At 45.7% G+C, this 12,637-nt stretch overlaps 2 protein-coding genes across 7 annotated transcripts in view; both read right to left on the bottom strand.

Moving 5' to 3' along the window:
- The window catches only part of LOC144893075 (uncharacterized), a 14,270-nt gene extending 7,167 nt beyond the window's left edge, over positions 1–7,103 (bottom strand). Inside the window, exons 1-3 of the mRNA XM_078782705.1 lie at positions 5,355–7,103; positions 1,346–3,932; positions 360–526 (exon numbers count right to left, since the gene is read on the bottom strand). Of these exons, the coding sequence (XP_078638831.1) occupies positions 360–526; positions 1,346–3,932; positions 5,355–5,378 (2,778 nt within the window). The 5' untranslated portion in view covers positions 5,379–7,103. The remainder of the gene's footprint in view (positions 1–359; positions 527–1,345; positions 3,933–5,354) is intronic.
- Positions 7,104–8,161: 1,058 nt separating this feature from the next.
- Positions 8,162–12,637, bottom strand: part of CUL2 (cullin 2) — a 70,590-nt gene continuing 66,114 nt past the window's right edge. For 5 of the 6 annotated variants that reach the window (XM_078781993.1, XM_078781995.1, XM_078781994.1 and 2 more), the window contains one exon: positions 8,312–9,539. In XM_078781993.1, the coding sequence (XP_078638119.1) occupies positions 9,408–9,539 (132 nt within the window). In that variant the 3' untranslated portion in view covers positions 8,312–9,407. Of the gene's footprint in view, positions 9,540–12,637 lie in introns of all 6 variants that reach the window. The other variant, XM_068122710.2, reaches the window with a different exon arrangement.

The following is a 12,637-nucleotide window of genomic DNA, read 5'->3' as shown; positions in this document are numbered from 1 at the left end:
TGTATTTGTACCCCGAGTTTGTAACTTAAAAGATGTGGCCACGCATAAGGAACAAAGGTAGACAGACAGCCACAGAGAGACAATGGCGTTTATAAACACCCATTGTACAAAACATTAGGAACACTTCCTCATTCCATGAAATAGACCGATCCAGTGAATCCAGGTGAAAGCAATGATCCTTTATTGATTGCACCTGTTAAATCCACTTCAATCAGTGTCGATGAAGGGGAGGAGACAGGATAAAGAAGGATTTTTAAGTCTTGAAACGATTGAGACATGGATTGTGTATGTGTGCCATTCAGAGGGTGAATGGGCAAGACAAAATATTTAAGGGGTATGGTAGTGGGTACCGGGCACACCGGTTTGAGTGTGTCAAGAACTGCAACGCTGCTGCGTTTTTCACTCTTAACAGAACAGTTTCCCATGTGTATCAAGAATGGTATCCCACCCAAAGGACATAAAGCCAACGGCAGGCCAGTGGTTGAAAACGGCTCATTGATAAGAGGCCAAAGGAGGCTGACACGAACTGTGCAGAGCAACAGATGGGCTACAGTTAGTCAACTGACAGTCCAGTACAACATTGGTGCCGAAAGACCCATAAAAGAATGTCCAGGAATGGTTCCACGAACATGATAGTTAGGTCCAAAACTTCAATTCCGTGACCATTTTCTGGCTAGTAAGGTTTGACGATTGATTTGACTTCTATTGACATTTTATAACAAAAATAGCCTCTATGTCCCTCCCAAAAATCCCGGCATTTTTCGCCAGAGGCCCGAATCCAAGATGACCGCCGGCACTATCTTGAAAAATTAAGTTTTGAACCAGAACACCTAGAATCACGTACAAAGACACTTTTTTGGGTAATTTGACCACGAGGATTCCGAATCTGACATTAGTTTGACGTTATGACATTATTTTGACCCAGAAATCCAAGATGGCCACCATCCAGTAGAGCGAAAATGCAACTTTTGTACTTAAACATGTTAAAGAAACTACCTCCATAAGGATATCTTGCAGTAAAGTAATTGATGATTGCATGACAAGTAAACTCATTACACTTCAAAATAAGCTATTTTTAATAGCTGAGACTTGAACAGTTTTCAAATGAAGTAATTAATCAATATGACCTTTAATTATATGATTAGTCCGAATCAGAGCATTCTGCTTCACTAGAATCTGAATAATCAGATTCCGATGAATCTCCCCGCCTTTGTACATCATCATCTCGCTCCTCATTCCCCTCCTGGCTCTCATCTTCCTCACTCTCTTCAGCTGGCCCTGGTGCAGGTAGATGTGTCGGGAGAGCAGGTTGCGTGTGGCGGACAGGGCGACAGCGACCACCCACCAGCTCCCAGCCATGTCCCGAGTGGCGAGGGGTGGTGTTTCTTGGAGGGATGACGCACAAGATATGCCAAGTAGTTTGCTCGGAGGCAGTGTTGGCGTAGGCTGTCTGCATCTGGAGGGAGACGGATAAATGATTTGTTTTTCAGTGTCTTCCACTTTTCTGCACGGGCCTCAGCCATGGTGCTACTCTTTTCGTCGCCATAGATGACATGTCGTGTGAACTGGAAGAGCTCCTCTAGCACCTCCTCCTCAAGGTCAAGGCTATCTCCACACAGCGAGAGCTGCCGTCGAGCCACAGGGCTCTTCGCCACCCGGTCATACACCAACTTCTTACCCTTGCCATAGAAGCCTGAGTTGGCATCACAGCCTGTCATACAGTGCAGCTGCACAATACAGTCTGCCATCTCGTCATTAACCAGGCCATGACATAAGATAGTCTCCTTCTTCCTCTTGATACAGAGCTTTCCGGGCAGCTGCTGCGAGATGACTGCTGCCGCGACATAGGCATCGGTATCAGCGGTATCAATGACAACAGGGCCACTGTAGCCTGATTCACGCAGAACTGCGTAAGCAGAAAAGAGGACAGTATCAGCCTCAGACTGGTCAAAGCTGTAGTTCTCCATTGGTTGCTGGATTGACAAATTGGTGCAGTGGGAGCCAACAGAGTAGACAATCTCTGCATCAACACTCTCTGCAAGGTCTGTCAGGTAGGTGCATATCAGCTTTTGCATCCGCCCCTTGTTGCTGACGCTACATAGAAGTGTTTTGAATGCTTGGGCAGAAGGGAAGGGGTCATTCAATTTCATGTAGGTGTTGGGTATATGTGCCTTACCCTGTACCCGCAGGTCTCGCTCGTCATCTTTAGTAGAGTATGGTGTGTCATATGGGTCATTCACACAGAAGATACGTTCAGCATCACCATGGCGGGCAAGGATGATGGAAGACACCTTGTGGACATAGTCTGACCACTTGTATGGGGTGCCATGTTGCGTCTGTCGATCCTCTGCTGATGGAGTTGCCATCCTCCAAATCATGCCCATGTCGATGAGAGCGGTGTAGGGTTCCTGCAGATCTACAGATTGCAGAGAGAGTTTCTGGATGAGCTTACTCTTCTGTGTCTTCCTGTATGTTCCGTTGGAGTTGAATAAAGCCACACACTCCTCAACAACACGATGTTCCAGCAACTCAGTGAGGTCCACAAGATGACTGACCTCAACCAGGTTGATCACTGCCTTGAGAGCATTCTGCTCCATTTCAGCAGCTCTCGTTTTGAGTTCCTCCCTGGGCTTCTCCGTGTCTGGCATCTTGGCAAATGTCAAGCGTTTACTCAGAGGGACAGGTGCATGAAGGGAGGTATTCTTACTGAATACCCGCTCCTGCAAGAAGCTGGTCAACTTTTCCTCCCCTGCAGCATGGGCAGAATTGAAGTCCACAACGAGCTCATTAGAGGCAGGCATGGCTGACTGTAGGGTGCGGAGTGTGGGTGAGCATGGGTCGAATGGAAAGGAGTCAAACTCATGTATGCAGGCTACCAGGTCCTGCACGCACTGCTCATCTTCTCGCATTCGTTTTGGGCCACATTCAATGTGCTTCCTCTTGGCTTTTTTTCGGTTGGCCAGGGCATTATGAGCCGCCCGGATCTGGGCTACATTGTTCACATTTCTGGAGTGCACCAGCAGCTGCTTCTCATTCTTGAGGATGGAGAGCCAGCCAGACTTCATTTTGCTGCCCTTGTTCATGGTGCATTCGATCCACATGTCCCAGGCCATGTTGGAGTAGGGGTTGCCTGTGATGGACTGAGCGAAGTCAGTACGAAGGAAGGTGACCTGATCAGCAGGGAGATTTGTCAGCATTGCCCAGAAGTCAGATAGCCACCTCCCGTACCTATTGTTGTCGTACGCTACCATCCATGGCAGCATGGCGCGCAGAGAGCTGACGTACTCGTCCCAGTTACAGATATGGACTGCGTGGACATTCTGCATTAGTGCATCTGTCATGGACAGGAAGTCCCTCCAGTAGTCTGCCATGTCACTGGCCTCCACATGGATGAATAAGTTAGTGATAAGGCTGTCCAGGTCAGCATCCTCCTCCAGTGCTGCATGAGCAGCAGCACGGGATTCTTGGGAAAGACTAGTATCTCTCAGAAACTCGAGGTTCTCCCTCGTCTCATCAGCCAGGCAGGGCACGAGCCTCTCCTGCACCAGCTGACTCATGAGCACCTCATACATAAGCCTCAAGCAACGCAGCCCCCTTTTGTAATGCTTGCCTTTCAGCGCACGATCAACGGAGCCCTCGGCAATAACTCCTGCTGCCACGAGTACATCTCCTAACTCACTCCCGTTGTAGCGCTTGTATATAGCACTCATCATCACACACTGTGTATGGAAGGGACCTAGAAAGGGCACAATGTCATGGTATTTCTTTAGGTTCTCGGCCTTGAGCAGGGTAATGAGGACGTACACGGGATGATCTCCCACTAAGAAGGCGAAAGGCATGTGCTTGGTGGCAATGATGATAGAAAGCTTGTCCATGATGTCATTCACAACTGACTTGTTGGGCGGTTGATTGTAGGACATATGAAAATAAGCCTTGCTCTTCCCTTGCTCCGCATTTAAACCAGCATAAAACCCATTGTATGAAGGGATAGCCTGCTCAGCTGCATCAGGGCGGTCACCATCCACGTCCACACGAGCAAGGGCATGAAAAATGCTCCGCTTGCACTGATGCTTTGACTTGATGAGAACATAGTGGGCTTTGGCCGGATGGGAGGCTCCCCACGTTTTATCGTCTTATACGGCTTAACTACCTGCATCTCAGATGCCTTCTCAGTTAGTGCCTGTGACACAGTCTTTGCGTCTGTGATGCGTGTTTGCTCATCCTGGATGTTAGCCTCCCATCATCGTTAGTTAGTTAGATGTTAGCCTGGATGTTAGGTACAAGACGTTCTAGATGCTGCAGAAACATCCAGTTACAGCGGTGTGCAGTACCTCCTCCTGTCAACGTGTCGTTGGTAAAGTCATTATTGTCAATGATACTAATGCTTGGTTCTCCCTCAGCGATCTCATCAGGACAGATCAAACATTGCTCGAGGTCATGCATGGTCCAGAGGTCACGTAGGAGAAGCACGTTCGGGTAGCTGATCCCCATGCCCAGCTTGTAGTAAGAGTCAATAAGCTCCTTGCTGCGAGTCATCCCATGAAGGGTGACGGTGGCATTGATGGCGGTAGTGGTGGGTCGCTTTGTAATGTACTGCGTGATGAGAGAGGTGAGAGAGAGAGTGCTGGGAGACAGATCTACCTCCTTCTTCCCCTGCAAAGCAGATAGCAGCTGCACCATGAGAGGCGAGAGCTCTTCCTCCTCTTCTAGCTCCTCGACTCTTGGCGGCCATGGGATGGGTTTGATTGACTTGACATCATCCTTGAGCCGCTTAGCCACATTGTGCACCAGTTGTTCACTGCCAACACCGATGGCGGAGAGCGCTGCTTCAACATATGAACCACCCCCAGACGTGTCATAGACTAGGTCGCTCTGGTTTCTCTGAGGGCGGGAGTGGAAGCCGATCTTGCCCTCAAACTCCCGGGTCAGGATATCTTTGATAAAGGATGACTTGATGCTGGATGTTGAGAAGCCATACCGAGATATGATCGAGCTGTAGTCTTTGAGGAGGCTCTGTAGTGACCTTAGCTCACGTTCCTCAAAGATAACTGTTCTGATGTGGTCAAAGAAGATAGTCTGAGCCTCACGGAGATTGACATTGTGCATGCGTGGGAGTTTGTCATCTTCACTCATTTTCTGGTAACTACGCACATATTTCAACCAGCATTTGTTGTGATATCTGATCTCAATCGCATATGGGTCATCAGCTGCATAATCGATCACACAGTTGATTCTGTCTCGCATGCTCTGATCTTCGAGGACCACCGTGTGACTCTTGAACGTTGCCCATGCATTATCATACGAAATCAGGGACAGCTTTGATTCTGGGTGCTTTGCCGACTCCGGTTTACAGCACCAGACACATTTTGTTTTTTCATGTATCAGCCCTTCTACACTTGATCGCAGCCGCTTGGCAGGTGGAGAAGCAGCCGGGGGGAAAGCCTCAGACATGGACGAAGACAGATTGGCATTCCTTGACTTCTCGTTTTTTCTGTCTTGTCTTGGCCTGCTCCAGTTTATTAGCATTCCATAAGGTCAGCCTACATGATTTATGGACACATTGTCTGCCGGGACCATTATCCCAATTGACTGTTGCATAAACGTCTCCGAACTTGTCAAGACCGCTCCATAACAGGGCTTTTTTCTTGAGATTTTCCCAACTCTCAACGGAGGTAACGACATCAGTGGCTTCATTGCAAAGCCCGCCACACTGGAGGACACACGGAACGGTGGACATTCTCTTGACAGCTATCTTCTGAATACTGCGCTTCTCAGTGCCGTCTCATTCGCTCGTATACTCCCTGGAAAGACAGAAATAAGTATATGACATTACACACACAGACAAATAAAAAACAGGAAAATAGCAATTCACTAATCAGGACCTCAATTCCATGGCCAGTATAGATTTAGCCAAAATAATGTGTTAATTCATGATCATATGTTCTCCCATTTAAAAGTTGCATTTTCGCTCTACTGGATGGTGGCCATCTTGGATTTCTGGGTCAAAATAATGTCATAACGTCAAACTAATGTCAGATTCGGAATCCTCGTGGTCAAATTACCCCAAAAAAGTGTCTTTGTACGTGATTCTAGGTGTTCTGGTTCAAAACTTAATTTTTCAAGATAGTGCCGGCGGTCATCTTGGATTCGGGCCTCTGGCGAAAAATGCCGGGATTTTTGGGAGGGACATAGAGGCTATTTTTGTTATAAAATGTCAATAGAAGTCAAATCAATCGTCAAACCTTACTAGCCAGAAAATGGTCACGGAATTGAAGTTTTGGACCTAACTATGAGAGTGAATTCAGCTTACTGCAGTGGCCTGCCCAGTCACCAGGTCTCAATCCAATCGAGCATATATGGGATGAGATGGAATTTGCTATTCAGAGTAGAGATCCACCACCAGCCAACTTGACACAACTGTGGGAAACATTGGAGTCGATATGGGCCAACATCCCTGTGGAACGCTTTCGAGACATTGTTGAGTCCACGCCCCGACAAATTGAGGCTGTTCTACGGGCAAGAGGGTGCAACTCAATATTAGGAAGGCGTTTCTAATGTTTTGTACGTTGAGTATATATACATTCTGGAAGTTTACCGCTGTTTATGCAGTGGCTTTTACACCACCCTATTTAACACCTTACATTACTTATTTGTGCCTGTTGTACGAGTCCCTTATGAGGTCCTTACAAAGAATAAGTTTCCTGTTTGGAATTATTTTCAATTTTGTTTAATTTCCAGAGAGAGGGCTGCTGGGGATCTCTTTGAAGGAAAGGAAGAAGAATGAGGATATCAGGATATGGGCAAGAGTAAGGGACATGAAGGAAAATACAGAAGAGGCACATCCATGTGGGTGGGGGCATGTGCTCAGGAAGGAGGAGGGGGATATGGTCAGGCAAATCTTTAATTTGAAGGAAGTTGGCAAGAGAAGGGGCAGACTAAAATTGAGGTGGAAGTATGTGGCGGAGAGGGAGATGTGGAGAGAGGTAGAGGTGGAGAAAGAGAGAGAGGTAGAGGTGGAGAAAGAGAGAGAGGTGGAGAGAGAGAAAGAGAGAGGTGAAGAGAGAGAGAGATGGAGAGAGAGATGGAGAAAGAGATGGAGAGAGAGATGGAGAGAGATGGAGAGAGATGGAGAGAGAGAGAGAGAGAGGTGGAGAGAGAGAGAGAGGTGGAGAGAGAGAGAGGTGGAGAGAGAGAGAGGTGGAGAGAGAGAGAGAGAGAGAGGTGGAGAGAGAGAGAGAGAGAGAGGTGGAGAGAGAGAGAGAGAGAGAGGTGGAGAGAGAGAGGTGGAGAGAGAGAGGTGGAGAGAGAGAGAGAGAGAGGTGGAGAGAGAGAGAGAGGTGGAGAGAGAGAGAGAGAGGGAGGGAGAGAGAGAGAGAGAGGTGGAGAGAGAGAGAGAGGTGGAGAGAGAGAGAGAGAGAGGTGGAGAGAGAGAGGTGGAGAGAGAGAGGTGGAGAGAGAGAGAGAGAGAGAGAGAGGTGGAGAGGGAGAGAGAGAGAGAGGTGGAGAGAGAGAGAGAGGTGGAGAGAGAGAGAGAGAGAGGTGGAGAGAGAGAGGTGGAGAGAGAGAGAGAGGTGGAGAGAGAGAGAGAGGGAGGGGGGGGGGGGGGAGAGAGAGAGAGAGAGAGAGAATGCTCACAGAAGATGGGGTTGTAGAGGGAAAATTCGTGTGTCTGATCCCACAGAAGTGGGAAATAATTATGGCCACGAAGTAGTAGTCGTGCTCATTGTACAAATTTAAAAGCTTCTGCTCGAGACTGAAACCCTCATCCTGTGGGCCTCTAAAGAGATATTCATAGAATCGAGTGTACGAAGATGAAAGAGTTCATTTCTCTCCACATAACGCCAATGTCCAAATACCTTCGGACTTCAGTATGGTAGGATTTAGCCATTTCCCAATTAATATGGGTTTCTATATATGCTCCTTTGATGTTCTCACTTTCAAGTCAAAAGGTAGCTCCAGGATTTGAACTCCAAATCACTTAAAGCTTCTAATTTCCAAACTCAGAACATGCTGCTTGTAGAATCAGAAAAGACTTTTCACACAACACGGCAATTAAGTTAATTATTGCTTCTTCTACATTTCACTTAATTATGATGGGTTCAAACGAGGGTAAAATAAATTTTTAAAAAGCAATTCTGCCATATATTGATAAGTTTGTGAATTCCAAGGTCAGGTGGTTTATTTAACTTATTGCTGGATGGAGGATCCAGTTTATTCTCAAAAAAGTGCATTCCACACATCAAAGCTGGAAATTCCATTCTATAAAAGGCGTGAGTAAAATGAAGAGGCAGCAATTACAAATGATCACATGTTTTTAAGATGTAAAATGCTTTATACAAGACAATACAGGCATTGGGTGGCATAAATGATCGATGTGATTCAGATTGGGTGGCGATGTGGAATTTCGAGAAAAACGGAAAACAAGCTTAAAACGAGCGTTTCTGAAGCACACAAAAAGCAGTCCAGCAGTGCAAGTGAGAAAAGGGAAAATGTCTACGGTGGCCTTTACATTACCATTAACCAGCAGTGGGTTCCTTCGAGGAGCTTTAATTACACCGAGGGGAAAGACCCCGCCCCCACCCCCCGGAAACACGACGAATGTCGCCTTTTTGTTCATTTGCAATGAAACGCGAAATTAAATAAACGCCCACCGCATGCGGTCTGTCCGTCGGCATCACTAGAATACAGCGAGGCCAGCTCAGACGTAGGCCAGAAACGGACCCGTCAATGCACGAGCAACCTTTAGGGTTGGAAGGTCTTATGGCAAATGATCGTTTGGTGGGATGGCGGAATATGCCCCTCCGCCCCCCACAAAAAAATAAGGACACGATGCCAAGCACTCAAATGGACTCGGGCTCAATGTAATTAATTAAATTTGAGGTTAGAGAAAGGATCGCACCTCAGTCACCGACTGATCCTTGGTTTAAAGAAGTTCCCTTATGAATAACTTTTAAAAAATTATGTTTGTAATATTTATTGAAGGAAAAAACTCAGTACAGCAGGTGGCCAGATACACACACGCATCCCGATGCCCGTCCACCTACAGGTGTCAAAATTCAAGCAAGAGTGAAACCGTCCGTGGGTCGATTCTGCGATAATAAAACAAAAATAAAGTCCAAATTAGTTTAAAAGCATCGTCTATTTGACCCGAGTTTCTTCAAAGAGCCCGTTTTTGGCATTTCTGGGTTCACGGAAGCCATTCCTGGCTGGGCGCAAACAACATGGCCACGGATGGAAGGGTAGCGAGGTTCGTGGTATTTAGGGGCCATTGAGAGGAACAGGAGAGCAAGGATGGACACCTCACAGATTATAAGACAAGGAGAGGCAGCACGGTGTGGAAATGGACACAGGATGACAGAGACACGACGTGAATAGGTTAAAAGGCCGGTCGGGAGAAGCTCGACGCCTCATGCTACGTAGTTGTACTCGTCCGTAGAGTTCTGGTTGCGCTCAATGTACTGCTTGTCGATGAGGTCCTCGATACACTTCTTGATCATGCTGACACTCGGGATGAACCGCATTCGGGACTGCCCAATCACCTGCATTGACAAAGTCGTCGCCACAACAAAAACGTTACATGGACCTATTACCAACCAGTTAAAGCACAACTGAAAGGTAACCACGACAGCATCTCGGTCAAAATGAAGCAATATGCAGTCCTCCAGATATTCATTTTGTTGGAACATTTTTGAAACGTTTTCCTGGAAATAGTTGTTTTTACATTTGTTAAATCAGAATAAAAAACGGTTAAAACTACAGGTCCACTATTGTCATTGCATATATTATACAAAGCTAGTCACCTCTTTCTGTTGTTTACGCACTCCTAAACTGCTGCACAGAATGAGTTGAAACTTGGTGCATGTATTCAGGGTGTGCACAGAATATTTTTAGAAAGTTGAGATGGTTACAATCAACTTAGGTTTTAACATTAAAGTGACCGAATTATCATATTATACTGTTTGTTCAGTTTAACTTGTGTTTTTATGCCTCCACCGACAAAGTCGCAGGAGGCATTAAGTTTTTGGGTTGTCCATCCGTCCGGACGGGCTTAACCTCGTTTTTCTCAGCAAGCATATGTCCGATTGAGACGAAACTTTCAGGAGTGACACCCATGCAATGTTTTTTATCATAATTGTGACGTCATAGGTCACGTGATATGAATGAATGAATGAAGGATCGTTTTAAGGCCATTTTCCCCGCTAGAGCGGGGGTTAGCCTTGCGGGCCCCATGACAATCATGGTTCCCTGTTTGAGGCAATGTTTTTATGGCCGGATACCCTTCCTGACGCCAACCCTTGGTCGCCTCTTACGATGTGCAGGGATATGGTGTACCTATTCTAAACCGGGGTACACACCGGGATCATTCATCCCAGCAAGCTGGTACTCAATTTGCCGACCTCGGAAGGATGACAGGCTGAGTCGACCCCCCTGGCGTTAATTCAGCGATCGACAGGGATTCGAACCCAGGATCCTAGGATCCCAAGCCGGCACCCTAACCGCTAAGCCAACACCAGGCTCTATTCCCATCAACACGTGATATGGCAGTCATATTGGATTAAAAGCTAATAATGAAAAAAATATTTCTCAGAAACCGCTGAATGGAAAAAAATTGAAACTTGGCACATTGTCAAGTACTCCCAATGGGGAACAAAAGCATGATAATGATGACATCATAGGTAAAGTGGTACACCAGCCAAAAATGTTTTAATCGAATTCCTTATCCTAAAAATCTGAAATTGCATGCACATGATCTATGACCCACTGTATTGAAATATTAAATTTATTACATCATAGGTCACATGGTTTGGCAGCTGTATTGGATTGAAGAAAAAGATTAAATAATTATATCTCTGAAACAGCTCACCCTATCGATGCGAAATTTTACAATTATCATCTAACAGCACTGTTAAATATAGTTTGAAAATGATTACGTCATAGGTCACGTGGTTTGGCAGCCATACAACAACAACAACAGGCATTTTAAGGCCATTCTCCCTGCAAGAGCGGGGTTAGCCTTGCGGTCCCCATGACAATCTTCTCCATTTTGCCATATTTTCTGCATCTCCCCTAGTTAACCCCCTTCCCCGCATTTCTTCTTCGACCATCTTTAGCCAAGTCTTTCTCGGTCTTCCCCGTCCTCTACTTCCTTCTACATTCATTTCCATCACTCTTCTCAACCAGTCACTTTCATCCTTCCTCAACACATGACCAAACCATCTCAAACTGTTTCTCTTCATAGCATCCATCACAGGCTCTATTCCCATCATCTTTCGCAATTCATCATTTGTCTTCCTCTCTCAATGATACTCCAGACATCCACCGAACCATTCGCATTTCCACCCTTTCCAGGGTGGAAATTTGATTTGGCAGCCATCTTGGATAGAAAAACGAACCTTATCCGATCAACACGAAACTTCACAAACGTGATCCCCTGCACATACATATGCAGAATGTACATTTTATAAGGTCATATGCCATGTGGTATGGCAGCCATATTCACTTGAAAGCCAATATTGAAAAAAATCCTTTCTCTGAAACTGCTTCACCGATCGATGTAAAACCCGTCATGTCGGGTAAAAATGTGATACTTGAGAACAGCTGAAGGAAATTATATCAACCTTGTATATTTTTAGGACAGTGAACGAGGGCATCTACCAGTTGTGGGACTATGCGGAGGCATATTGGCGACACAGTCACATTGTTCTAGTTTTTACATTAACAATTCACTGCATGAAATCCATTCACTTCAGGTGCAGGTTTTAAAGCCCAGCTTGGATGCATTCAGAGTCCAGGGCCCAGCCAGTCCAGGGGAATACATGAATGGCTAATGGGGGAAGTGTAGAGGGGGAGTTAGTGAAGGTATAGAGGAGTAGGTTTGTAGGTATTAGCTGCAATGGGGGATTTAGTTACATAACAAGCAGCCGTCCAGGGATATAACATAATAATTAACCTGCCACAACAAGGAACACCTTATATTTCGGGAAGAAATACACAGACACGTCGCAATAAAAACTTGGTTGCCAACTTCCACGATTGAACGAACTGGTCACAACATTTTATGTACAAGGAATGCAGGTGTCTTCAGGGCTACACTTAAAATCCTCTAACCAAAACATAAAAATAATCTCTTCTTTTTAAGGGGTCATGCAGTGCTTTTTACAAAAGCGAATTTCTACGCCATAATTGCACATTCTATATAAGTGTCTGTTAGGCAGTGTATTGGTACAGTGTGATGTTAATATTTTTGGATCTACAATTCAATAGGGAACAAATTGTTTATAAATTGTGGTATAATGTTTGTTGAGGCAAGATGTTTATGCTGGAAGTAAAGAAAAAATTGGAGGAGAAGAATAACAGCCAGAGAGTTACTTTGTTATGTACCGTGCCATGTGAGAGTTTTGAGCTTTTGTTTCGACTTTGGAATTAAATCAAGTTTTGAGATTACCCACTTGCTGATTTCAGGTCAGTCTAGTGAAGAACCGTAGGGTTTTGTGTCACACCAATTAGCCATTGTTTGTAACATCAAAACATGGCAGTTGGGAAATGCCGGATTTAGCGATTTGCCTTCGGAAAACCTTGGAAGTGGATTTGCCTTCGGAAAACCTTGGAAGTGCTGCAAGTTTCATTTGGAAAAGCA

This window comes from Myxine glutinosa, chromosome 7, assembly GCF_964187855.1.
Source record: "Myxine glutinosa chromosome 7, kmMyxGlut1.1, whole genome shotgun sequence".
NCBI lineage: Eukaryota > Metazoa > Chordata > Myxini > Myxiniformes > Myxinidae > Myxine > Myxine glutinosa.
Note: the sequence above shows the minus strand (reverse complement) of the source record. Positions and strands in the feature narration are given on the sequence as shown.